This window comes from Amphiura filiformis, chromosome 16 (assembly GCF_039555335.1).
Source record: "Amphiura filiformis chromosome 16, Afil_fr2py, whole genome shotgun sequence".
NCBI classification, from domain to species: Eukaryota; Metazoa; Echinodermata; class Ophiuroidea; order Amphilepidida; family Amphiuridae; genus Amphiura; species Amphiura filiformis.
In genome coordinates, this window is record NC_092643.1 from 41,409,544 (window position 1) to 41,435,103 (window position 25,560).

Consider the following 25,560-nt stretch of genomic DNA (forward strand, 5'->3'; position numbering starts at 1 on the left):
GATTATGGTTATTTATAATTAATAAAGAGCCTCATTCAACTCCCGCAAAACTCACATCCAACATTGAACCGATTAAACTTAATCCCTTTCGCGCTATTCATCCTTGTCCAATCAAAGGGACGTGCGCCGCGGTACGCCCTTTGACCCTAATTAAAAAGATCACGTGTCATCAATTTTATCCAATCGAATTGATTGGATTTAATGTCGGCTTCGTGAGAAAGCGATGCCGATTTCCGCTGAGTGTATATTAAACATATTTGCTTGTAATACTGGGCATCATTTGTCTTCAAAACTGAAATCATTACACATCGAATCATTACCTTATCGTATTACTTCAGATAATTGTGACTTTGTTCTCGTTGGAGTTTACCTTAACTTTGCTATTCTTCTTGTCATCATGGAATATTACAATAGCCAGAAGAATTCTTCAGAAGCTGTCAGCCTTTGTCACAGGAAGCCATCGCCGTTCTCCATTGAAGCAATCTTGGGACTAAATCAAGGTTAGTGTTTGCATCTTCATCTTATGTTTTATGCTGCAAAATTAAACGCCAGAGGCATACGGTATAATCGGGTATATTTCCTAGCACCGACGATCTCTTAAAGGCAAACTAGTATCGAAATGCAAAAATAATTTAGCCGCGTTTTGTGAAAACAAAAATCTTACTATCGTTTTCAATAAAATGCCTTATAGTCTCTCGTAATACACACACGTTGTCTTGACATGAAATAAAATATAATGTATTAAAATGTATATAAATGTATTTTAGGCGTTTTCGTGATTACGACTTAATTGAATCGTTGGTTATATACTCGTACTTTGTAATTTTTAAAACTTGGACGATAATACTCCAGGAGAAGTTGCAGATGATTTGGCGTGTTTTTTCTTTAAATATATGGTCGAATCCAACCAAAAGTGTCCACGGGCCAAAAATAAAAGTCCGAAATAAAAATGTCTCCACAATTTTTCCTTTTGCCCATTGATTGATGACATATTGGCCTTATAGGAACCAAAAGTGCCATTACTAATCTTGAAAAATAAATCCAGGACGTGTGATAGTAAATGTGATATCAAAACCCAATGTTACCTACGAATACCACTAGGATGCTTTCACTATCGCAATACTAATCAACCTAAAACAAATGGAATATTCCCATTAACGCTTTTTTCGTGTAATGTAGACCACAGGGTGTCAGGAAAATGCTAGCTCAACCAGAAAATATTTGTTTTTATTTTTATAACGCGATCAATATGATCTTTGTCAATTTATGCTAGTTTATTTTTGTAAATGAAGTTTAGGTCAGTTTCTGTATTTTATTTATCAAATGAGTATGAATCAATTTACACATTGTATAAGAACGAGTAGGATATATGTTTTCAAGAATCTTAGGAATTATACGCATACACCTAACGCTTTATACAATGAAAAGGTGAAGAAACCCTGGTATTCGTAGGTAACATGAGCGATTTAACAATATCTATATTGAGTTTAGAGGTTTAAATTTTGCTATTATGGTTATGAATTAATTAAATGGTAGTTTTTAGATCTCTGTCCGATGGTACGTCCAAATGAATAAATGCTATTACCTTAGATCAAAATTTTTTTTATGCTTTTAGCAAGATTTTGACCACTTCATTTTGATATACAAGTAGTTAATCAGCAATTTTACATAATAAATAATTGTTGAATGAATCCGTATATGGGTAATAATCTTCTAAAACAAATAATTCCATCCATTTGTGGTGTCCTCTCCCATATCTTCAATTTATCTATTGCCTCAGGAACTGTCCCTACTGCACTAAAACATGCTAATGTAACACCCATTTTTAAAGCAGATAATAAACATGATGTCACCAACTATAGGCCTATATCAATCCTTCCATCTATCTCCAAACTCCTTGAAAAAATTGTCTATGCACGGATCTTTAACTTCATTGAGCATCATAACATTCTAACTCCCCATCAGTTTGGCTTTAGGCCTAAGAGATCCACATACATGGCTATTAACGAACTTTATTGTAAAATAACGGACAACCTGGACAACAAACTTCACACAATTGGCATATTCCTAGATCTTAGCAAGGCCTTTGACACCATAAACCATGACATTCTTCTTGACAAACTCAATAAATATGGTATCAGAGGTCTTGCTAATGAGTGGGTTAAGAGCTACCTATCTGGAAGACAACAACAGGTTTCCTTTAATAATGCCCTTTCTACTCCTGCAGATATCAATTGCGGAGTTCCTCAAGGATCGATTCTAGGACCGTTATTATTTCTTTTATATATTAATGATCTCCCACTTTGTTCTAAAGAACCCCATTTCATTTTGTTTGCCGATGACACGAATATCCTTTTCTCACATCAAAACCCTAAGACACTATTAATAATAGTTAATAATGAACTTAATCATATTTCAAATTGGTTTAAACTAAATAAATTATCATTAAACATTAAAAAACTAATTATATTATTTTCAAAAATAAACATAATAACAAACCTGATATTGAAATTGATATTAAAATTAATAATACACCCATCCAAAAGTTCAGACCACCAAATTCCTTGGAATACTCATTGATCATAATTTGTCATGGACCTCTCACACTAAACATGTTTCTAAAATTATTTCTAAATACAATGGAGTTATTAGAAAGGTCAGACCCTTCTTGCCTCAAGAGTCTCTTCTAACTCTGTACAATTCCCTTGTATTGCCATATTTGTCATATGGTGCAATGATTTGGGCTGATCCCAATAATTCCAATATTGAACCACTCTTTCGATTGCAGAAAAGGGTAATTCGCACATGTACTAATTCTATTTGGCTAGCCCACACAGACCCACTCTTCGCATCCTTAAAAACCCTTAAAATTCATGATATTTATAAAATCCAACTTTCTTCATTTATGTTTCAATTTCACCATGACCTTTTACCTACTGACCTCATTGAAAACAATTTTTTTAAAGTTCAAACACTATCCCACCATTATGACACTAGACACGCTCACGACCCATTTATTGAACCGTCCAATACTGTTCTGGCAAGCAATACATCCTGTTCACAAGGTCCGTTGGTTTGGAACAGTCTTACTTCAAACATAAAAAATTCCCGTTCTCTAGCCTCATTTAAATATTGTTTAAAAAAAAACCTCATCGGTTGTTATAGCCATGCTACTACCCCGTAACGTGTGCTCCTAATCATTCAGCTGTCCCTATTCTGATCCTATTACAGTTACGCTCAATTATCCCTATTCTTTCTTCTTTCTTCTTCTTCCCTTCTTTGCTTTCTATAATCTAGTCGGATAACTTGTATTGTATTGTTTTGTTTTGTCCCCTATACCGTCACCAGTTTATACACATGATAAATTATATTTGATTAATTATTGAGGTCCCTGCAGCTCCACGCTATGCGTTTAGCAGGGTCCTCGTCAGTCAATATTATTTTAGCCACATTAATTATTATATAAGATAAATGATCTGATTTGTAAATTGCCTATATCCACATATAAACATATTATTATATATTGTATATTAACGTCATGAACAGTAATATTATATATTACATAGATTATGTATTCAAGTTATATTAACCATCACAAATTATTATCAATATATCTTTTTGTTAATATTATTGCAATTTACTCTTATTATTAATTGTTATTATATTTATTAAACTATATCTACTGTACTCATTGTTATTATTATATATGCTATGCTATGTATGATATTGATTGATAAAATAAATTTGAACTTTGAACTTTGAACTTTAATAATAGTGTCCTGGGGTACCGCTTAAAGTTTTTGACAATTAATTTCCATTGGTAGGGACACTTCATTACACATGTCATGTATTATGCTGTATTCGTAAGTAACATTTCAGTGTTTGTAGGTAAGAATTAGACTTTTGGTGGATATCGCAATCAAAACTTCATTTTATAAAGCACTTTGAATGTATTATTTTCTTTATGTGCGTTTATTGATACTTAAGACCCTATCATGTATTAATAATGTCGGTTCACAGCGGTTGAAAGAGGATTGAAGTAAGAAACAAAAGCACTAAAGTGACTTTAATTTGATTAATTGCACACAAATCGCTTAAAACCGTTATTGCAGACTTGTGAAGTCCATCTTGGAGTCAGTTACGTCTTGTGGCCTTTCTTTTGAGGGCAACTACAATTAGCTTTATACCAGGGTCCATCACTGTGTTGTCTAGATCATGAGACAATGAGAACAGTCGTTTCTTCCATGGTATTCGTAGGTAACCTTAGCGAAAACGACAAAAGTTACCTTCGAATAAATGAATTTGGACACAAATTACTCAGAAACCAGAAGTTCGGTAAACATTTAAAATGAAGCACACATGACAGTTGACAAATCCAAGTATTTATCCCTTCTAATCTTCTTTGAATCTGATTTTTCTTTCAAATGAGCAGACCGTCGTCTATTTCAGTACATATTTTTCAACAATTAGCCGTATTCAGTTTTGCATGGTGGGCATGTATGTGAATTCGCAACTTTCATTGACATATGATTTGATAGCAAACATACAGGCCTTCGTTATGTACCAATATGGGCATTGGCATGAATGGCGGTGTTTCACAATACTGTCATGATGTCAAATTGTATTCGTAGGTAACATTCGGTTACCGAAATTTACCTACGAATACTTGCTTTTATTGTTGACATCTCAGAAATATTTAAACGCAGGCTATTGAAACTTGGTAGAAATAAAGAGTGTATTACCCTGCACCTATGGCTTAACTATTGTTTACTATTCTCTCACTTTGTGGAAATGACACAGCTTTTAACATGTATTCGGAGGTAATGCACATTTTTTACCAAACCTACCTTTGTGCCATTTAGAATTTCTGGCAGCTAAACATAATAATAAAGATGTCCGAATGCAATGCATTTCAGTATTGGACATATCAAAGCTTGTATCAATTGCTCCACCCGAGACTTCCCATCGTCTTTCTCCCGAGACAGCGGTCATGACGTCCCAGCGTTACACACAAGCTTGTTGTTCACAACCACCTATCATCTGTACATCTGCATCATGTTCATCGTGCCCACCTTCATCACAGTCAAACTACCCCGTGAACTTGCCAAGCTATGGACATAATGGACTACCTCAACAGTATTATGGTGGAGCTTTCACATATGCCTACTACCCTCATCAGTATGCCTACTACTACCGTCATAGTGCCTACCCAACTTCGTCTTCTGATTACCAAGGAAGCCCCGTGTGCAGTGTGCCGAAGTTTCTGCCTGCTGATGGAACCAGTCGTCAATGAAATTAACATTATTTGTTTGATTATAGTGTCTCAAACTTGGAAAGTCTGACTATGAATGTGAACGTTTTGCTCTGTACATGGTTTGACACGATTTTGTGAATGTTATGAAAGCGCTACAAAGCGTTCACACTGACATATATTTGGTTTTCAAGGATTTTCAAAAACTAAGAAAAAAACCTTTTTAGATTTTCTTAAACAACATTTTGCAATGTTTGTATTTTGATATCTGTGTACATTTTGTAAATTATATTAATTTTATGTATTAAACATATTTTATATAAGCTTAAACGCGTTTGATTGTTTTATATTTGACTTAACAAGATTTTCAGTTTCTGTTCACCACTGGTGATGAAGTTTTGTCAGTAGGGCTTCGGTAAGGGCACACACTTCTAAACATGCTAAATAATCGCCCATTAGCCTTTTCGAGATATGGCGGACACAATAGGATAGATGGCGCTGCACGGTGTGGGTAAAGTCTTTTGAATTTGCCGGGTTTTGAAGATTGAAGACCTGTCCTCCTTTTGTGTACGCCATACTTCGCAAAGGCTAATTGAAATGCACGTAAAAATACCCGTTTTCTTCGCTCGTTTTGAGGACTGCTGGGCAATATTTGAAATATTTTATAATAACCAGTCGATTGCAAATCGATAAAAGTTCAACATAATGTTCCAATGTATGGGTGGTTCCTTTACCCGATGATCCCCATCTTTTAAGTCATACCAGATGATCCCCCTTTTTAGATGAGGCTACCCAATGACCCCCTTTTTTGGTTGCGGCTAGAATTGCATCATCAAATGCCACAAAATAATGCGGAAACTTTCAAATTTCAGTAAATTTGTATTGGAAATTTTGAAAATTTACAAGAAATAGAATTAGAATAGAACTATCGACAATAGATAGCAGATCAATATAGCTATTTTCAGTAGATAGCAGATCAATATATACTTATCATGCTGGGTCCATCACTGTGTTGTCTAGATCATGAGACAATGAGAACAATCGTTTTTTCCATGGTATTCGTAGGTAACCTTAGCGAAAACGACAAAAGTTACCTTCGAATAAATGAATTTGGACACAAATTACTCAGAAACCAGAAGTTCGGTAAACATTTAAAATGAAGCACACATGACAGTTGACAAATCCAAGTATTTATCCCCTTCTAATCTTCTTTGAATCTGATTTTTCTTTCAAATGAGCAGACCGTCGTCTATTTCAGTACATATTTTTCAACAATTAGCCGTATTCAGTTTTGCATGGTGGGCATGTATGTGAATTCGCAACTTTCATTGACATATGATTTGATAGCAAACATACAGGCCTTCGTTATGTACCAATATGGGCATTGGCATGAATGGCGGTGTTTCACAATACTGTCATGATGTCAAATTGTATTCGTAGGTAACATTCGGTTACCGAAATTTACCTACGAATACTTGCTTTTATTGTTGACATCTCAGAAATATTTAAACGCAGGCTATTGAAACTTGGTAGAAATAAAGAGTGTATTACCCTGCACCTATGGCTTAACTATTGTTTACTATTCTCTCACTTTGTGGAAATGACACAGCTTTTAACATGTATTCGGAGGTAATGCACATTTTTACCAAACCTACCTTTGTGCCATTTAGAATTTCTGGCAGCTAAACATAATAATAAAGATGTCCGAATGCAATGCATTTCAGTATTGGACATATCAAAGCTTGTATCAATTGCTCCACCCGAGACTTCCCATCGTCTTTCTCCCGAGACAGCGGTCATGACGTCCCAGCGTTACACACAAGCTTGTTGTTCACAACCACCTATCATCTGTACATCTGCATCATGTTCATCGTGCCCACCTTCATCACAGTCAAACTACCCCGTGAACTTGCCAAGCTATGGACATAATGGACTACCTCAACAGTATTATGGTGGAGCTTTCACATATGCCTACTACCCTCATCAGTATGCCTACTACTACCGTCATAGTGCCTACCCAACTTCGTCTTCTGATTACCAAGGAAGCCCCGTGTGCAGTGTGCCGAAGTTTCTGCCTGCTGATGGAACCAGTCGTCAATGAAATCAGACCATGTGTGTGTATATTACACCACTGATATAGCCTGTCTGCTAGGGCCGTAGACTTATTTCAAGTCACGGGAAAACTATAAGAATACTAGTATATCGCAGTGGTTTTATCCCGGCCCGTGAGGGGGGGTGTAATTTTCCCAAAAAAAAAAAAAAAAATTGCTTGCTTCCCTTCTCGGCCTGCCAAACAAAATCTTCGCCCCCCCCCCTCCTTTGCACATGCCAAATGTTTTAAAATTGCCATGTAAAGGGACGGCATATTAGAACGTTTTCGTACTATTTAATAGAGCTATTTTATAGTATTAGGCCTATGTGACTATTTTTGCATTTTTCTCACAAACTAATAACATACTGGTAAGGAACTGCATTGGCTTCCTGTCGTCCAATGAATTGTTGTTTAACTTATGTTGATTGTATATAAATGTAATATAGATATTGCTCCGTCATATTTATCTGAACTTTTTTCAAATTATGTTCCCACTCGTACTCTTCGATATAGAAACATGCAACTTCCTCAAGAAACAAAATAACAGCACATGAGTCATTTGAAATTGCAGCTCCACGTCTATGGAATGAACTGCCTATATATTTTAGAACTGCTAAAAATGTAACTATGTTTAAAAAGATGTTAAAAACTCATCTTTAATGTCGGGGTTTGCTCAGGGAAATTTGAAAATGCTACCAAATAGTGAAAAACTGTATAAAATGTCTAACTTTTGTGTTGATTTGCAAAATAAAACAAAGAAAAGTGATTATTTAGCAGTAATCAACCATTAAACAATCAATTCTAGCATTAATTTTAGGCCTACGATCCAAGATTCTGATAGGCCTAGTGCTTTATAGTGGACACGGAAAATCACGGAATCGTCCAATTTGTAACACGGATTTTAGATTTTGTAACACCATGAACACGGAGAAATCGTGGCTTTAGCTATAGGCCGAATAATTATACAGTGGAAGGGTCTAAATATTTAATATATTATTAATAATTATTATTCTAATCTAATTCAAATTAGGCCTTCTTTAATATAAGCCTCGTGATCACTCTATTGGATTCGGATTGTTTTACTAGGTTTGGATTTAATTTTTGTCTTCACTATAGGCCAAGATATATAAAAAATAGAAAGCTATGCGAGCGCTATCCATGTTGGACAGCTGTGTTCAAATATAAAGTACGGACGAAGCCTTGACTAAGGATAATGCTCCCCGCGATATACTAACATGAATCCACTAGCTGCAACATTATACGCACATCAAAAAAAATATCGGGAAAATTAAAAAAAAAAAGGAAAATCAAAAAAAAAGGGAAATTAAAAAGGGGAAATTATTTCGCAAAAGAAAATGCATATTCATCAAAAAATTAAACTTTGTCCGATCGGGCCCAAATTTGGTGGTGGAATCCTTGATACAAGGGGAATATAATGTGCGAAATAAAATCGAGGTCAACCGAGGTTAAAGGTCATTACGGAGGGGTCAAATTTCAAACTTTGTCCGATCGGGCTCAAATTTGGTGGGTGGAATCCTTGATACGAGGGGAATATATGCTCGAAATAAAATTGAGGTCAAGCGAGGTCAAAGGTCATTACGGAGGGGTCAAATTTCAAACTTTGTCCGATCGGGCTCAAACTTGGTGGGTGGAATCCTTGATATGAGGGGAACACGTAAAACTTAAAATCGAGGTCATCCGAGGTCAAAGGTCATCCAGGAGCTACATTTTAAACTTCATCTGATTTGGCTTAAACTTAGTGAAAGTAATTCTCCATATCACAGGAGCACTATCACGGCTACAGGTGCTCTTTCAGCTACTATACAGGTAGGGCCCCACACTAGTATTATTTAAAAAAATTAATATTAATTTAAGCAAAATCATACGGGTGTTTCAAGCAAATTCCGCGAGCAATACCCTCGAAGTCAACGTTGGTCGCCATTGTCATGCACGTGTTCATCATGTCAGTCACAGCCAGCGCATGCAGCATTCATAATATTTACATGTTCATGCATGTGGGGTCATTGGTCAATATTTGCCACGCTGGTCTTATTACAGTCGATACTTATCCGATATACAATGTACAGATTACTCACACCATATTGGACTGCAATAGAGGCTATGAATGCTGGTTCCGTGTTTTTCTTTTTAGCATTGGGGGAAAATGGGGATCAAAAAAGGGGAAATATAAAAAAGGAAATTAAAAAAAGGGAAATTAAAAAAATAGGGAAATTAAAAAAAGGGAAATTAAAAAAAGGGAAATTTAAAAAAGGGGAAATTAAAAAAAGGGAAATTAAAAAAGGGAAATTAAAAAAAGGGAAATTAAAAAAAGGTGGAAATTAAAAAAAACGGGGAATTAAAAAAAAATCGGGGAATCAAATAAATAAAATGGGGAATTAAAAAAAAATCGGGGAATTAGATAAAAAAAAGGGGGGAATAAAAAAAAGGGGGGAATTAAAAAAGGGGAATTGGCGGAGATGGTACACCGTATTGTTGCCACATATGACACTGATGTACGTGCACAGAGGAATGTTTATAATGTCTATTGCAACTTTTGGTTCTCTATAATAATATAATGTAGGACCACATATTGCTGACTCCCAGGTGAATCCTGACAAGTTTCCAGGGCTTTTTCAATGTCTGTGTATCCACCGAAGCCACGTACTCTGCCTAGATACTGAAGTTATCGGCGACATATTGACATGTGGTCAAAGATAGCTGATAATTCAAGCCCGTATCCATCTTAAGCCATGTTATTACTGCGTAGTGCTGCGGCTGCTGATATCGGTGACAAGTAAAATAAACCGGTAAACAGGTAAAATAAACGCGGTTCATAAATTGACAGCACAACGGTTCGTATACAGGTAACAGTCTCATTTCATACCTTACAAAAATTCTTAACCATCAGTGTGTGTTTTTCTTCTAAACTTTTTGCTGATGTGAATGGGATAAGTTGTGTTGATAAAATGGCTGGCGTATTCTGTTTGAGAGGTGAAGGAAGAGAAGAAGTTTCAGAATGAGGGAAGTGTGTTTGTGGGATGCGTGAAATAGGGTCTTCGTTAGGATGTGTGGGGAGGGCGAGGCATGAGGGGAAGGGTTCAGTGGATTTTTTTGAAAAAGTGTTAGGGGGATCTTATTGTGGATCCTATATTTCCGATGTATTTAGTTATTTTCACATTTACATGTATGCAATAATCTGTTTCTAAGTCATTTTAATGTTGTTGTTTTTTTTTTTTTTTTAATGTTTTTTTATAATGTAACATCCACGTAATGAATAAATATGAATTTAGCACTTAGTTTGGATGTAAAATTCTCACAAAATGCTTTTTGAGTGATTACAAAGATGATTAAATACTTTTCATTCGGGGGCTATGTGGAATTTTTTTATTGTATTGCTTGTGCAATGACATATAGGTCTTTTCACAATATAATGTCCATCTGGAACAAAGGTGACCAAGAGACAACAACGGAACCAAATATTATGTTACGTGTGTATTTTAATCTTTAACTACAATACTTACAATAAATTATCAGCAAAAACGACACAAGGTGTCCTAATTGTTTAAAATGTGAGCGGGAATTATAATTACGTGCCATAACAAATATGGAAATAGAGATTGTTTCTCTTATACAGTTTAATTTATTTCAGCAAGTCGTGATGACAATTACGCGCGCCGAGGTGTAGATGTGATAAGAGCACGAAACGCACTGGGACTGTGCTAGAGGAATGACTTATTTAATAGTTTTACTATAGATACATTAGCACATGTAGGCCTAGTGTTTTACTTCCATGTGATGGCCGCCATGATAAAACATCGAATAACATTAAATGCAAAACGCAAAAATGACAGGTTCACCTCATTTGGGATTCTGGGAAGCTATTTGTTTATGACATTTAGTCACAAGCCCCCTCCCCCATGTGTACCCCTACCATTTGCAGCACCGCCCCATAAAAAATTAAAAAAATTACGGCGAAAAATTTCGAGCAACATTTGTTGATTTCAACCAGAGTCAGGATGTGTATCATTATGCCTCAAATCACTAATTTATTGTAAGATCAGTGCAGAGTTATTCGTCTTTAATACATATATTATGCGAAACGTAGAGCTATGTATTACACCTCAAAAATTCTATATGTGACCCGGCAGCACAAATGAGCCGTAAATTCCCTAAATTGTATTCTGAGTTACGGTGTAAAATGTGTACGAAGGTCGTATTCATCGGTAGCTTAAGCTGGCCCGACATCTGTCTCATTTTGATAGTCCAAAACAAATCAATAATCTTATTGTTGAAGTGGATAATAAGCTTCTACCTTAGATGGCTATAGAACTTTTAATAGCTCTGGTCTTTGTTTGCTTTTGCTAAATCCTGTTCAAGTGGTGGCTTACTAGGCATTGTATTTTGTACAGGTATGCATAACCAACAATTTACAATGAGACAACTTTCTTTAACCTCGTTGACTTGGGGATGATTTGAAATGACCGCCAATTATGACTGTTTGATATTTATTGCCAGCAATGTGGAAAAAGAGACACATGTAAAAACGTAAAAAGCTATAACTTTGTTGAAGAAGCAAAGTTTAACAAACCATAACCCCGCTTCTGAATATCGTTTGAAGTCAAATGATATACCATTTTTAAGTTTATGATGTTTATTTTTCAAACACGAAATAAAACAAAATTGACCGGAGAGGAATTTACGGCTCATTCGCCGTGAACGGTCACATATAGTCATGATAGTGATGAGGGTCACGGTTCATTGGCACAATGTCAAACAAGAAGAGTCTTTAAAAAGACACATTTCACGGATCAGGCTTATAGTATATTTGTTCTAACTTTCCATTTTCATATCTAACCTTATATACACGTCTAGAGTACTTTCAACCCCTTTCAAAGCAGTACAAGACAATATTTCAATTTTCAAACAGAATTCGTAGGTAGTCATCTGCCTTGAAGCAGACAGATCCTACAATTTACACAAGTTTATATTTCTTGCTTTATTAAGGGATCTGGAATGAGCGTTTTGAGCGTTTCGATAGTATTTTTGTGGGACATAAGAGCGCATCAGACATATCAAATTGCATTCTGAATATGAAGAATGTCTTTCTGATATCAAATAATTTTCATTTTTTGAAATTCACGATATAATACAAATTTTATGACAAATTATACAAATTTGATATTTTTCACATTTTTGATATATAACAGTCCTCGAAGTAAATTTTATAAATCTAATGATATATTCTTAAAGTGTATGTAGCTGGGAGGAAAAGCCGATGATCAATTGAAAATTTTGACCTTTCATATTGAAGATATGGATTTTTTTCCCAAAAAGACCTATTTTTGTTTGGTGTTTTGGGAAAAATATTCCATATCTTCAATACGAAAGGTCAACATTTTCAATTGCTTTCAATGGCTTTTCATCCCGCCTACATATACTTTAAGTATAAATCATCAGATTTATAAAGTTTACTTCGATTACTGTTAAATATCAAAAATATCAATTTTAATCATTTGCCATAAAATGTGTATTACATTGCGAATTTCAAAAATCAAAATTATTTGATATCAGAAGGACATTCTTCGTATTCAGAATGCAATTCGATATGTCTGATGTGCTCTCATGTCCCACAAAAATACTATCGAAACGCTAAAACGCTCATTCCAGATCCCTTAAGGACACTGTAATATTTTGTTCAACGATCATTTATGTTGCCCTTGTTTTGCTTGTATTTCTTCCACCGCTCGGATATGACTTCAGAAATCGTATACATGTATGGGTTAATTGCAGAATTAATTGGTAAAACAAACGCTACAATCCAAGCATAAATGGTTGCATCTAAAGAAATCACCCTTGATTGGATCAAAATCCCAAGAAAAGTGATCGGAATCCAGCAGAAAAAGTCCGTTGCTATAATAGCTGTTACATTCACGGTCAACCGCAGTTGTTCGTTCATGTCACGAACACGACCAACATTTTTTGCTGAACGTTTGACTTCATGTACGACTCCAATATAGCAACCAAGGATTACAAGGAAACATGCACAATTGACACCAAGAAAAAGAACCGATGAAAAATATGCTTCATTATAGGATGTACTCGCAACTGTATTAATTTTCTCAGGATTCCATACTGACAGTTCCTTTCCACTTTCAAATTCATAATACAATTGCTCCTCAAGAGATGAATTAAGCAAAATATCAGAAGTCAGTGTTAAAGGCAGGTCAATGCATACGTGCGAATTTTCGTAGAATTTCGTGAATTTTCCAGAAAAAATTGATGGAACAATGCCAAAAGATATAGACAAAACCCAAATTAGTATGGAGCACAATCGCGCGGAACGTTTACTAAGCTTCTTAGATGAGAAAGGGAAACGTATGCAAATTAATCTATCTATACTAATCAAAACAATGAAAAATACAGAAGCTTCACTAGAAGCGATTGCCATTGCTCCAGCTATTTTACACGCAACACCGGATCTCCAGGTTTCCGACTGCAGTGGGAAGTTGTCGCTAAAGTATACATCAGCAGAAGCAATGATGACCAGATAAATTCCCATGAACATATCGGATAAGGCAAGATTTGTAAGAAGGATATCTTGGACTTTCTTTTTCCGAGAGGCGCATGCTTTCCATATCAAGACAAACGCATTTCCTAAAAGAGCATTGAAACCTATCAACCACATCATTACCATCAATATACGATCTGATAAGAGCCGGTCACATGTTAAGTGACGCGATCTTGCGCTTGTTGCTACGCAGTCGATGTGACTTGCTACATAACATTCACAAATTTCATGTTGGCTTACATGCAATTCCGCATCTATCGGGAGATTGGAGAAGGCATTCCGATTTAACAAGGTTAATGGATTGTCCTTTACATAAAGGTAATTAAGTTCAAATAAATGATCTATGTTTGGTAAGTTTTGTAAACCATTGAAAGAGAGATCGATGCCTAAAAGGTTGCGCGTATTGTTAAAACTATCAAACCCAATATTTTTGAGTTGATTGTTAGAAAGGAATAGCGCGACAAGCTTGAACATATTGCCAAAAATACCATTTTCTAACTTGGTTAATGAATTATTTGATAAATCAAGTAGTAGCAAATCTTGCAAATCGTGGAACAAATTATTTGGTATTTCAAGTATATTATTGTCATCCATATGTAGCATTTGTAAACTTCTTAAAGGAAATGTCCTCGATCTTAATTCGGCTATGTAGTTGGTCCTTAAATACAAATAAAAAATGCTAAATAAACCCTGAAAAATATGTGGAGATAATGTTGTTAGTTTATTTCCCGAGACATCAAGATGATACAGGCTACTTAAATCTTGAAATATACCAACTTCCAAACTTGTCAGTAAGTTGTTATAAATTGCGAGAAATCTTAAGTTTCCCAGCCCTGAAAACAAATTAACATGCAATGCGATTATCAAATTGTCGGCAATAGAAAGGTGTAAAAGCTGAGGCATACTTTTAAATGTGCTGGAGTGTATAGACCTGATTTGGTTGTTATCCATGTATAAACATGTGAGTGCATTATATTCCCCGAGCATCATTTCATTAGGTATGATTTTGATGCGATTTCCACTCAGACCAACACATGACAAGTTACTCATATTCTGTAGAAAGACAACGTTTTCCAATTCATTGTCCCTAACATAAACTAGCTCAAGATTGATCAGCCCAGAGAAGATGTCATGAGGCATCACAGTCAAACTATTTTTAGAGAGCGACAAGAAATTTAGATTCTTAAGGTTGTGAAAAGTGGAAGAATTCAGTGTTTCTATTTCGTTGAACCACATATCCAAAATGTTCAGGTTGATCAACTCTGACAATCCACTACCATTTACGGATGTGAGACGATTCACTCCTAGGTGCAATTCTTTTAAGTGAATTAAACCCATAAAAAGTCCACGAGGCAAGCTCCCCAGATTGTTGCCACCCAAATCAAGCCATGTAAGTTTCGTCATATTTTGAAATATATCAAAAGCCAAGGCAATGATTTTGTTTGACCTCAGATACAATTCGTCCACGATATGTAAGTCCGCAAACAAACCAAACGGCAATATTTCAAGCAAATTATAACTAAGATCTAATATTTTTAATTTATCTAAACCTTGGAATATACTTGCTTGTAATGACTCTAATCTGTTATGGGCCAGCGACATTTGCCTAAGACTTGAACATCCATCAAATATTCCTTCTGTTAGTTCATGCAATCTATTATCTTCCAGCGACAGAATTCGAAGTATGTTTAATGTCATAAAACTACTAGAAGTAATACTACTAATTCCATTTTTGTCCAAGATAAGTTCAGTAAGAGAAATCAAATCGGAAAATATATCTCCTGGTAGATAACTAACCATGTTGTCTTCAATATTTAAATAGGAAAGATTGGTCAGACCGTGAAACAGATTAGGGGCTAAATTAGACAAGCTATTTCTACTTAAGTCAAGATAGTCCAGTCTATGTAAGCCGTGTAACAAGCGAGTTGGTAGCGCACTTATAAAATTCTTCTTCAGATCTAAATGTTCTAACATCTTTAAGGAGCGAAATAAGTTATCGGGAATTTGAACCAAATAATTATTATCAAGTCTAATTAGTTTTAAGCTGTGCAAATCATATAATGAATCACCATCTAGACTTCTTAAAAGGTTCTTTTGGAGCCACAATTCTTGTAAACTTACTAAACCAGAAAACGCTCTTGGTGGTAGCCATTCTAACAAATTGCCTGAAAGGAAAAGCCGCTTCAAGGCATTGAAATCTATAAATGTATTGATCTCAATGTTTGTAATGTGATTTTCGTTCAGTTTTAAACCTTCAACATTTGGAGGATAGATAATGAGACGTTTCTGATTTTGCAAGGATCCATTTATATCACAATGTAAAACCACTTCTCTATAAGCAAGAGTTGTCGGACATTCCGAACCAAAATCAAATTTACAGACACCGGTTCCACTTACTAGCTCACATTCTATTTTCTTCTCATATCCTTTCATATAACATACCAAAGCTTGTGTCGTGGAACCGTCTTCGTTGATATTTTCCACCAAACAGGTTGTCTGTGGTTCGGAACCAAGAATCTCTTTGATTTCAACTCTAACATTGGACAAAATGTTCACCTGGATATTTGTATTACTTAGTAGAAGAGCATTACATGCTTTACCGTTGCCATTTACCACCACATACTTGTTAGGACATCGACTCAAAGAATCATCAGAGTGAGCAACATAAAGAAATAAATAGTTACTCGAAATGTTGTACTCAGATAATTTCAGTAATATATTTGATGTATAGGGTGTGGTTATGTTTAGACTGCATGTCGTATTAATGCTTCCAGCAACAACTACTTCATTTGTCAAATTTGTAAAGGCACATTGGTTGTTACTAGTCCAGGTATAGCTTCCTGTTACGATTCCTACAATCACGATCAACAAATCCCAAGCAAGCCGGAACAGCATTTTCAAATTTACTTACGGTTTACATGGTATTGCTAGAAAACTCTGGTGTCGCTTCGCTGAATAACTGATTAGTAAGCGAATGGGATTGTTTTACTTGTCACGTAAGGAGTAATCTATCAACTTTCGAACATCATTGAGTAAGCTGAACTTCATTTCCTGTAAAGTTGTACTTCTGAAACAAAATACAATTGAAATTATTATCTCATACATGGATACGCAGTACCTGAATGCATCACATGTCACCACTTGGGTACCAATGTTTGGGTTGTGAATGTGGTCCTGACTGAGTCCAGGAAGCTATTCCATGTCGGTGCAAAATCTAGTTATTGTTATAACTAGTTAAGTTATTGTAACGCATGTTGCATAAAATTCAGTGTTTTTTATTTGTCATTTGTTAATTTATGAGCTTTGTAAATATAAAGTGGATTATAGTTCTTAGCAATTAGCTAGATAACTATATAGATATAATAATGAACAACACAGACCTTGAAATTTTGCTCTAGCCCTCAATTGACCGTTATTATCAACTTGTATTTTCTCTTAAGGGGTACTACACCCCTGGCCAATTTTGTGCCTATTTTTGCATTTTTCTCAGAAATTATAGCGCATTGGTGACAAGTAAGATATGTATATTATAGGGGCAAGGACTATAACTACTGCACTGGAAATTTTATTTCAGCACAGATAACAGTTATGGTGTTACACTCAAAAATGAGGGAAAACCTATATTTGATCAATAAATCAATAACTACTTGACTTGAGTTGCTGAATTTTCAGTGCAGTAGCTGTAGTCCTCACCCCTATAATATACATATCTTACTTGTCACCAATGCGCTATAATTTTTAAGAAAAATGCAAAAATAGGCACAAAATTGGCCAGGGGTGTAGTACCCCCTTAACTAGATGGCCATTTCCATCTAATTTAAGGGAATAGACTTTATACCTTTAGTAGAAAGTAGCAACTTTTGTTGTAACTTACGTAACTCTTGTTTGCACCTTACGTAACGATAAGATGGAGATCAAGAAAAAAATTATTTGACAAAATAAAAAGTGTCCAAATTTATCTTTTAAAGTTTATACAGTCCTTTATGTTAAAAGTTAAATTTTATCAGTCCCCATGGACACTTCACGGGATTTTCAAATTTCCAAAAAAAGGTAGAGAAAGCTTTGTTTTGTGATGTAACTTACGTATCGCACAGACATAACACACCTTATCTTCACTGCTGATCCCGAGCAATAAATTTTGCGTATAAAAATGAAGGTACGTTGGTATTATCTACCTCTATAGTTAAGATTTCCTCCACTGATATCATGAAGACAGGCACACAATATCCATCATATATTTGCTCTGAATTGTATCTTACGTATTTGTTTCATATATAAAACAAATATACCACTCTTGTTCTGACATGTCCATTGTTGTTCACAGTTTGATGATCACAGTTTGCCAAAGAAGTAAAGACTAAACAATTACCATTGAGAAAAAACAAAGCTGCTATAAAAGACGCTATTTACGAAGCATCATCTCAGATGAATGCATTTCTCTGGTTGGTTTCTAGGCTCGCTGCATTCAACAAGCGCATTCGTAAGGACACGGTTCTTTCACCTTAAAGCAATAATGTGTGATTTGCATAAAGAATAGATTCTTATTTATATGTTTGTTTTCACTGATCACATTATCCCCTTTTAATTTCGAGCCAAACAAATGAGGTATAACGAAGAAAATTGCGATTCATTCCAACCACTACAATGCGTGTACTACGCTCGCCGATCGTATTACATGTAACTGCACGGAGCATCGCGCTCGACGTGTGTACATACAGGCTGACATCCACAGTACATGTTAGCAAGTACTCGATCGTTGAACTCTGAATAAAACCGGGTCGACCCGGTTTTAATACAAAAAGTAAAATTTTACTGTTAAGCACTTCAGGCTTAGTCTTTTACGTGGTATTTTAGTATACCACTGGGCATTATAATTATGCAAAAAGTAGAAATCCGAGTAAAATTGAGGGCGTCGCTGTGAAGCAAATCACACATTTTGGCTTTAATACACTTTTACAGTCTTCGCATGACCCTCGAATGCGTTTCGTACAAATATACTCCTAAACTTGAGGTCGATATTAGCTAATATTATGGCCATCATTTTTGAAAGGGTGTTGCTATTGAACGCTGTCGTTGTGAATGAGGATATGTTGGCTTATGGTGGATGCGAGCACTACCATTGCAGTTTGTAAAATTATTGAAAATACAGGTAGTCCCAAAGGTCTCTTTACCATTTTAAGTATTGTAAGGAAAATCCAAATAATATTTGAATGAAGAAAACTTATTCTAAAACTAAACAATTATTCTGATACCATAATTTCTGCTTCATTGGAATGCATAAACGCCATTTCCAAACCACCATTTCACTGGGTATATTTGCGGTTCAAATGTCATTTTTAAACCAAGAATATCAACTTTATATATAAAGTCAGGAATGATTGCTGGTAATGTTTATCAACTTCTGGAATTCAAATTCATGTAGATTATATTTTAATACCTGTAAAATCAAATCAATGCAGCAATCAAATGACTATGACGTTATTATAAATTACTTCAATGGTATAAGTGTCCGTATAGGCATCAATAGAGGTTATCCGTGTTCTATAAGCTGCATATATCCTATCAGCGACTACTATACCTTGTTTATTACTTTCAAAAGAAGTAGGCCTACCTGCATATGCAACCATGACTGTTTCAAAATAGCCCGCCAAAGTCATGCAGGTAACTCCGAGGTCTTGCATTGAATTAGTTTGAATGAGGAATACTACGGGAACCAGCGCCTTTCGTTAGAAGTCACGCATGAGTGAAGTGGATAACCTCTATGCGGGGCATCTTGTATACATTGTTATGTAGGTGTAGCATTTAGCATGTATATTTAAGAAATTTCATTTGAGACCAAGGAAAAGTCATCAAAAATCTATTCAAGTAAATCATTCCATTTTAATCTATATTTTAATGATCCATTTTCGATTCAATTAAAAGCTGTCCTACCAAATTATGCAAGCGATATTGATAGCAGAAAGCCGAACATAAATCTAAGAATATCATTAAACATTGTTCCAATTTGGTGCGGTTTTTTTATTGATTGTAATATCACAAACAGTGTTTTCATCGTGTTGTGGCCAACAATATCAAAATAAAATACATGTGATTATTGTAGGAGTTTTGAGGGCGCCAGTAAACATTTACACATGGCATACTGTGCTTTGTATGTATGCTTTTCGATGTCTTTATTATGTGATGAAATGTTGCTTTATATTTTGCATCTCACATTGACAAGAAAACTGGTCAAGTAAGATATCAAAACAATTGCACATGTTCCCTCTTTGCACAAATTGATTCATATTGCTTATAAGATAATTTGTAGAAGAGATGTAGCATTTTAAAATGGTAAAGCAACTTTTGGAATACCGATATATATATATATATATAAAAAATATAGACACAGATATTAATACATTTCACAACACTGTGTTTCACGCCAAAGCGATCTTCAGGTGAATAAATTAAAAATAGAAAACACGATGATCAAAGGCCTTTCCAAAAACTCCGTAACCTAGCAACGCGTGCACGCGGCGCCGAAAAAAAAAACACCTGGCGCAAGTATGACGCACAACGGTAGGTGGTGACATAGGTTATGGAGAAAATGAATAGGCCTAAACATACCATATGAAACATTACTTTTTCTTAACACGGCTATGACGACATTTGCTTATCAGCTCACTTCTTTTGTTGAGCGAGATTCTTGGATTACTCATTTTTGAGTTTAAGATTGCCATTTTTCTTCTAAACAAAGGTTACAAATTCCTGATTTTCTCATTTTGGTGTTGGATTTTTGGACTATATCCCAACTGATGTTGAACTTTTCATCTTTGTGTTTAAGCCCCCAAACATATTTCGATAGTTCTGTCTCCTTTTTGTATTTTTCTAGCCGAAAAGACTTAGTGTGGTTGTTGTACCTTTCCTTAAATGTACCGCCTGCTAATCCAATATATTGCTTTGATTTATTGTCTGAGTTTACTGTGGCTTTGTAAACTATAGCTTGAGATAAGCACTTTCCACTGAGAGGACAGCTGTCCTTTTTCTACAATTACACTCTTTTTCGGGTGGCTTATCGGCGCTACGTCTGATTTGTGCGTTGCGGGATTTCATAATCGCGCCTATATTTCTCATGCAACTATAACTTACTTTCACGCTGTTCTTGTTGAATATTTTAAACAGCTTGCTCCCTCTTGGAAAATGCTTATTAATTAGGCGAATAAAAGTACCTCCTACGTTTGTTTTAACGTTCTTACTAAATGGCGGATTAAACCATATAACCTTTCTTTTTCTGCTCTTATTCTTCTTTTTGCTATTGTCTTGTTTCGTCGAATTGATGTTCTCCTTTTCACTGTACTGGATTTTTTCAGCATAGCCACATGAACTTAACGCTTCGTTGTACGTTTCGGCTGCTTGGTCGAAAATCTCTTTAAGTTATAGTTGCATGAGAAATATAGGCGCGATTATGAAATCCCGCAACGCACAAATCAGACGTAGCGCCGATAAGCCACCCGAAAAAGAGTGTAATTGTAGAAAAAAGGACAGCTGTCCTCTCAGTGGAAAGTGCTTATCTCAAGCTATAGTTTACAAAGCCACAGTAAACTCAGACAATGAATCAAAGCAATATATTGGATTAGCAGGCGGTACATTTAAGGAAAGGTACAACAACCACACTAAGTCTTTTTCGGCTAGAAAATACAAAAGGAGACAGAACTATCGAAATATGTTTGGGGGCTTAAACACAAAGATGAAAAGTTCAACATCAGTTGGGATATAGTCCAAAAATCCAACACCAAAATGAGAAAATCAGGAATTTGTAACCTTTGTTTAGAAAAAAAAATGGCAATCTTAAACTCAAAATGAGTAATCCAAGAATCTCGCTCAACAAAAGAAGTGAGCTGATAAGCAAATGTCGTCATAGCCGTGTTAAGAAAAAGTAATGTTTCATATGGTATGTTTAGGCCTATTCATTTTCTCCATAACCTATGTCACCACCTACCGTTGTGCGTCATACTTGCGCCAGGTGTGTTTTTCGGCGTTGCGTGCACGCGTTGCTAGGTTACGGAGTTTTTGGAAAGGCCTTTGATCATCGTGTTTTCTATTTTTAATTTATTCACCTGAAGATCGCTTTGGCGTGAAACACAGTGTTGTGAAATGTATTAATATCTGTGTCTATATTTTTTAAAATAGCTCTACCATTTATTGGTATCGAGCACTGTATAGCTGTCTGTGATACTTTTACTTCTTAATATATATATATATATATATATAATGATAGTTCTATTCATCTGTTGTTTTGAAAAGGTTGCGCCAAAGAGTATGAAATTTTTAAAAGCTGTGCGTGCGGGTTTGGAATAAATAGCTTTATAAATAGTGACAGAAGTTTAAATTTAAAATACCGTGAATAATTTACAAGCAAATGCTGCAGGTAGATGCAAACAAAATTAAATTGCAATCGTTATCTTACTTTTCGAAATTTTCAATAGTTGTTAACTGAAAATGTCTTTGCGCCATGTATTATTTTATACTGTGGGCTATGCCCCCCGGGGGAATTTTTGGAGGCAGTATTTTGGGACCATAATGCATTGAGGTTTTGAAATCCGTTTGCCTGCACATTGGCTAGCGGTGGATGAGGAGGTGAGAGCACTTGTATTCAAAATGGCCGCCAAAATCACAAAATCAACATAACTAGGCCATAGCTCCTAGCAGCATAACTCTGATGTCTACACCCACGTTTTTAGGGTCAAGGAAACCAATAGTATCACGTACAACAACAGAGGACCTAAATTGTCAAGATGGCTGCCAAAATTTCAAAATGGCCGGCATTGAAAATAAAAATTACCGTATTCGTCCGAGTATAGTCCCACGTTCGAGTATAATCCCACCCCCCAATTGTGAAAAATTTTCACCTAAAAAACGGGTGGGACTATACTCGGACCAATACGGTACCTATATCTCAGTCCTTTAAGGTGGTACTACACCCCTGGCCAATTTTGTGTCTATTCTCGCATTTTTCTCAAAAATTATAGCGCATTACTGACAAGTAAGATATGTATATTATAGGAGCAAGGACTACAACTACTGCACTGGAAATTTTATTTCAGCACAAACAACAGTTGTGGAGTTAAGCAGTATACAGACTTTTTATTGTACGTACAATATTGTATGTACAATATGTACGTTATTTAATCTATTGCCATTCTATTTCCAGTAATGTTTAAGTTCTAACGAATGTTTGATGACGTAAAATCGATAATATATTTCTGCTAGATATTGTATGTAACATATTATCGATTTTTCGTCATCAAACATTCGTTAGAACTTAAACATTACTGGAAATAGAATGGCAATAGATTAAATAACGTACTTATTGTACATACAATATTGTACGTACAATACTCGGAGTCTGAAGCCCGCTTTACAGTCACGCGGGGAAAACCAATATTTGATCAATAAATCAATAACTACTTGTCTTGAGTCATTGAAATTCCAGTGTATAGTAACTGGATTCCTTGCCCCTAAAATATACATAACTTTTGTTACCAGTGTTTTATTAGTTTTTGAGAAAAATGCAAAAATAGTCACAAATTTATCAAGGGGTGTAGTACCACCTTAAGCTCCTGCAAGCATAAGATTGATGTCTATACTGCCCCACCATGACAAAAGTTTGCCACGGTCAAGGAGTCCAATAAAATCACTAAGAACAGCCCAGGACACAAAGTTCCAAGATGGTTGTCACTGAATTTCAAAATTGATGCCATTTAAGGAGGTACTACACCCTGGCCAATTTTGTGCCTATTTTTGCATTTTTCTCAAAAATTATAGCGCATTGGTGACAAGTAAGATATGTATATTATAGGGCAAGGACTACAACTACTGCACTGAAAATTCAGCAACTCAAAGTAAGTAGTTATTGATCAAATATTGGTTTTCCCTCACTCCATAACTGTTGTCTGTGCTGAAATAAAATTTTCAGTGCATTAGTTGTAGTCCTTGCCCTATACTACACATATCTTACTTGTCAACAATGCTCTATATTTTTCGAGAAAAATGCAAAAATAGTCCAGGGGTGTAGTACCCCCTTAAAATCAATTTTGCCTATATCTGATATCTCAGTCGTTGAAGCTCTAAGGATCATATATCTGATGCATATGCCCGTGTTGTCGGGATCAGGGATTCCAGCAAATTGAGGTTGAGGTTTTGCCTTCACATTGGCCCGCGGTGGGTGAGGCGGTGAGGGCGCTTTTTTTTAAATAGCCGCCAAAATCACTTATATTCACGAATATTTGGGGGTCTGAAATATTAAGATGGCGGCAAAAATGTGAAAACGGTCGACATCCGAAATGTTAATTTTTGCCCTACATATTTGATATTTACAGAAGTCTTATGTGCATGTGTATTATGATATCAAAAATTGAGTATCCTGTAACATTGAGATTGATTTTATTTGTGTCTTCTTTTGCATATTTACAGATTGGTCTCAAGTCATAGCTTAGTCATCAAGTTATAGCTCCCGCAAGTCATAAGCTAGTCATTCCACACGACGTCAAGATTCAAAAGTACAACAACTATCCCAAGAAACATACAACAAAATAGTTCAAACAGCAAAAGTATGCAAATTCCAATCCAAGTGATTTTGGTGGCCATTTTGAAAAAAGCGCTCTCACCGCCTCACCCACCGCCGGCCAATGTGAAGGCAAGCGGATTTAAAAACTTGCTGGAATCCTTGATCCCGACATATTTTGATTTAGATATTCATATGACCATTATATTAATGGCAGATATGGAATCAGCGGCCTCAAAAACATATAGAAAGACATATTACTTGGTGCTTTTGGCCTAAATCTATACTAATAGTGGTAAAATCCCTAAAAAAACACCTATTTTGGCGGCCATTTTGAATTTTCGCCAAAACCCGACCTAAGACTTCATCTGGTGAAATTTTTTTTGACAGATTCTTTTTCCTAATGAAATTTGGCCATAGAAAAACTGCTTCCTGAAAATGGGTCAGTGCCCACCCCTACTGTCAATCATACTTGTTTATCAATCCAATTAACCGCCAGTACTAAGCATGGTAGTATATGACGCGCTAAAATGTACGTCCATGCATTAAATTTGTATTTAATAAAATTGTTTTTATTTTAATTTAAATTATTATTATTATTTTAAATTATTATCACATTAAATCAATAACAATATTAATAATAATTATTATTATTATTATCATTGATGATACGAAGCATAATCAGGCATACCCATATGTCATTCCCTACTATTCAACGTCGAGTAGTTTTAATTACAATTGGAAGTTAATTACGCGGTCAGTAGCTAACAGTATACAGAGCTATATAGTTGTCGAAAATTGCATGCATCATGGCTATTCATATTATGAATATTAACAAGCGTGGTTTTGTCTTTGGAATATTTACAATAACAGCGATTTTTATATGGTTTGTATACTTGTCATTTCTTTCTAATACTCCTAGAAAAGATCAAGGTAATTTTGCAGCAAGATTTGCAGATAATACTGAACAACTCTGGAATAGACACCTTCCTTCTGATTTATCAGCGATTCAACATCATAACTGCGTTGAAATTGGATCAGAAGCTGAAACATTCCTACGACATGCATTTAAATCTAAATACATTGATTTAAAAACTACTTGCAAC

The 25,560-nt window shown here is 35.4% G+C and overlaps 1 protein-coding gene across 1 annotated transcript in view; it reads left to right on the plus strand.

The window, feature by feature from the left end:
* The first annotated feature begins 241 nt into the window (after positions 1-241).
* The window catches only part of LOC140136003 (uncharacterized), a 50,905-nt gene continuing 25,586 nt past the window's right edge, over positions 242-25,560 (plus strand). The window contains exon 1 of the mRNA XM_072157709.1: positions 242-500. Within this exon, the coding sequence (XP_072013810.1) occupies positions 398-500 (103 nt within the window). The 5' untranslated portion in view covers positions 242-397. The remainder of the gene's footprint in view (positions 501-25,560) is intronic.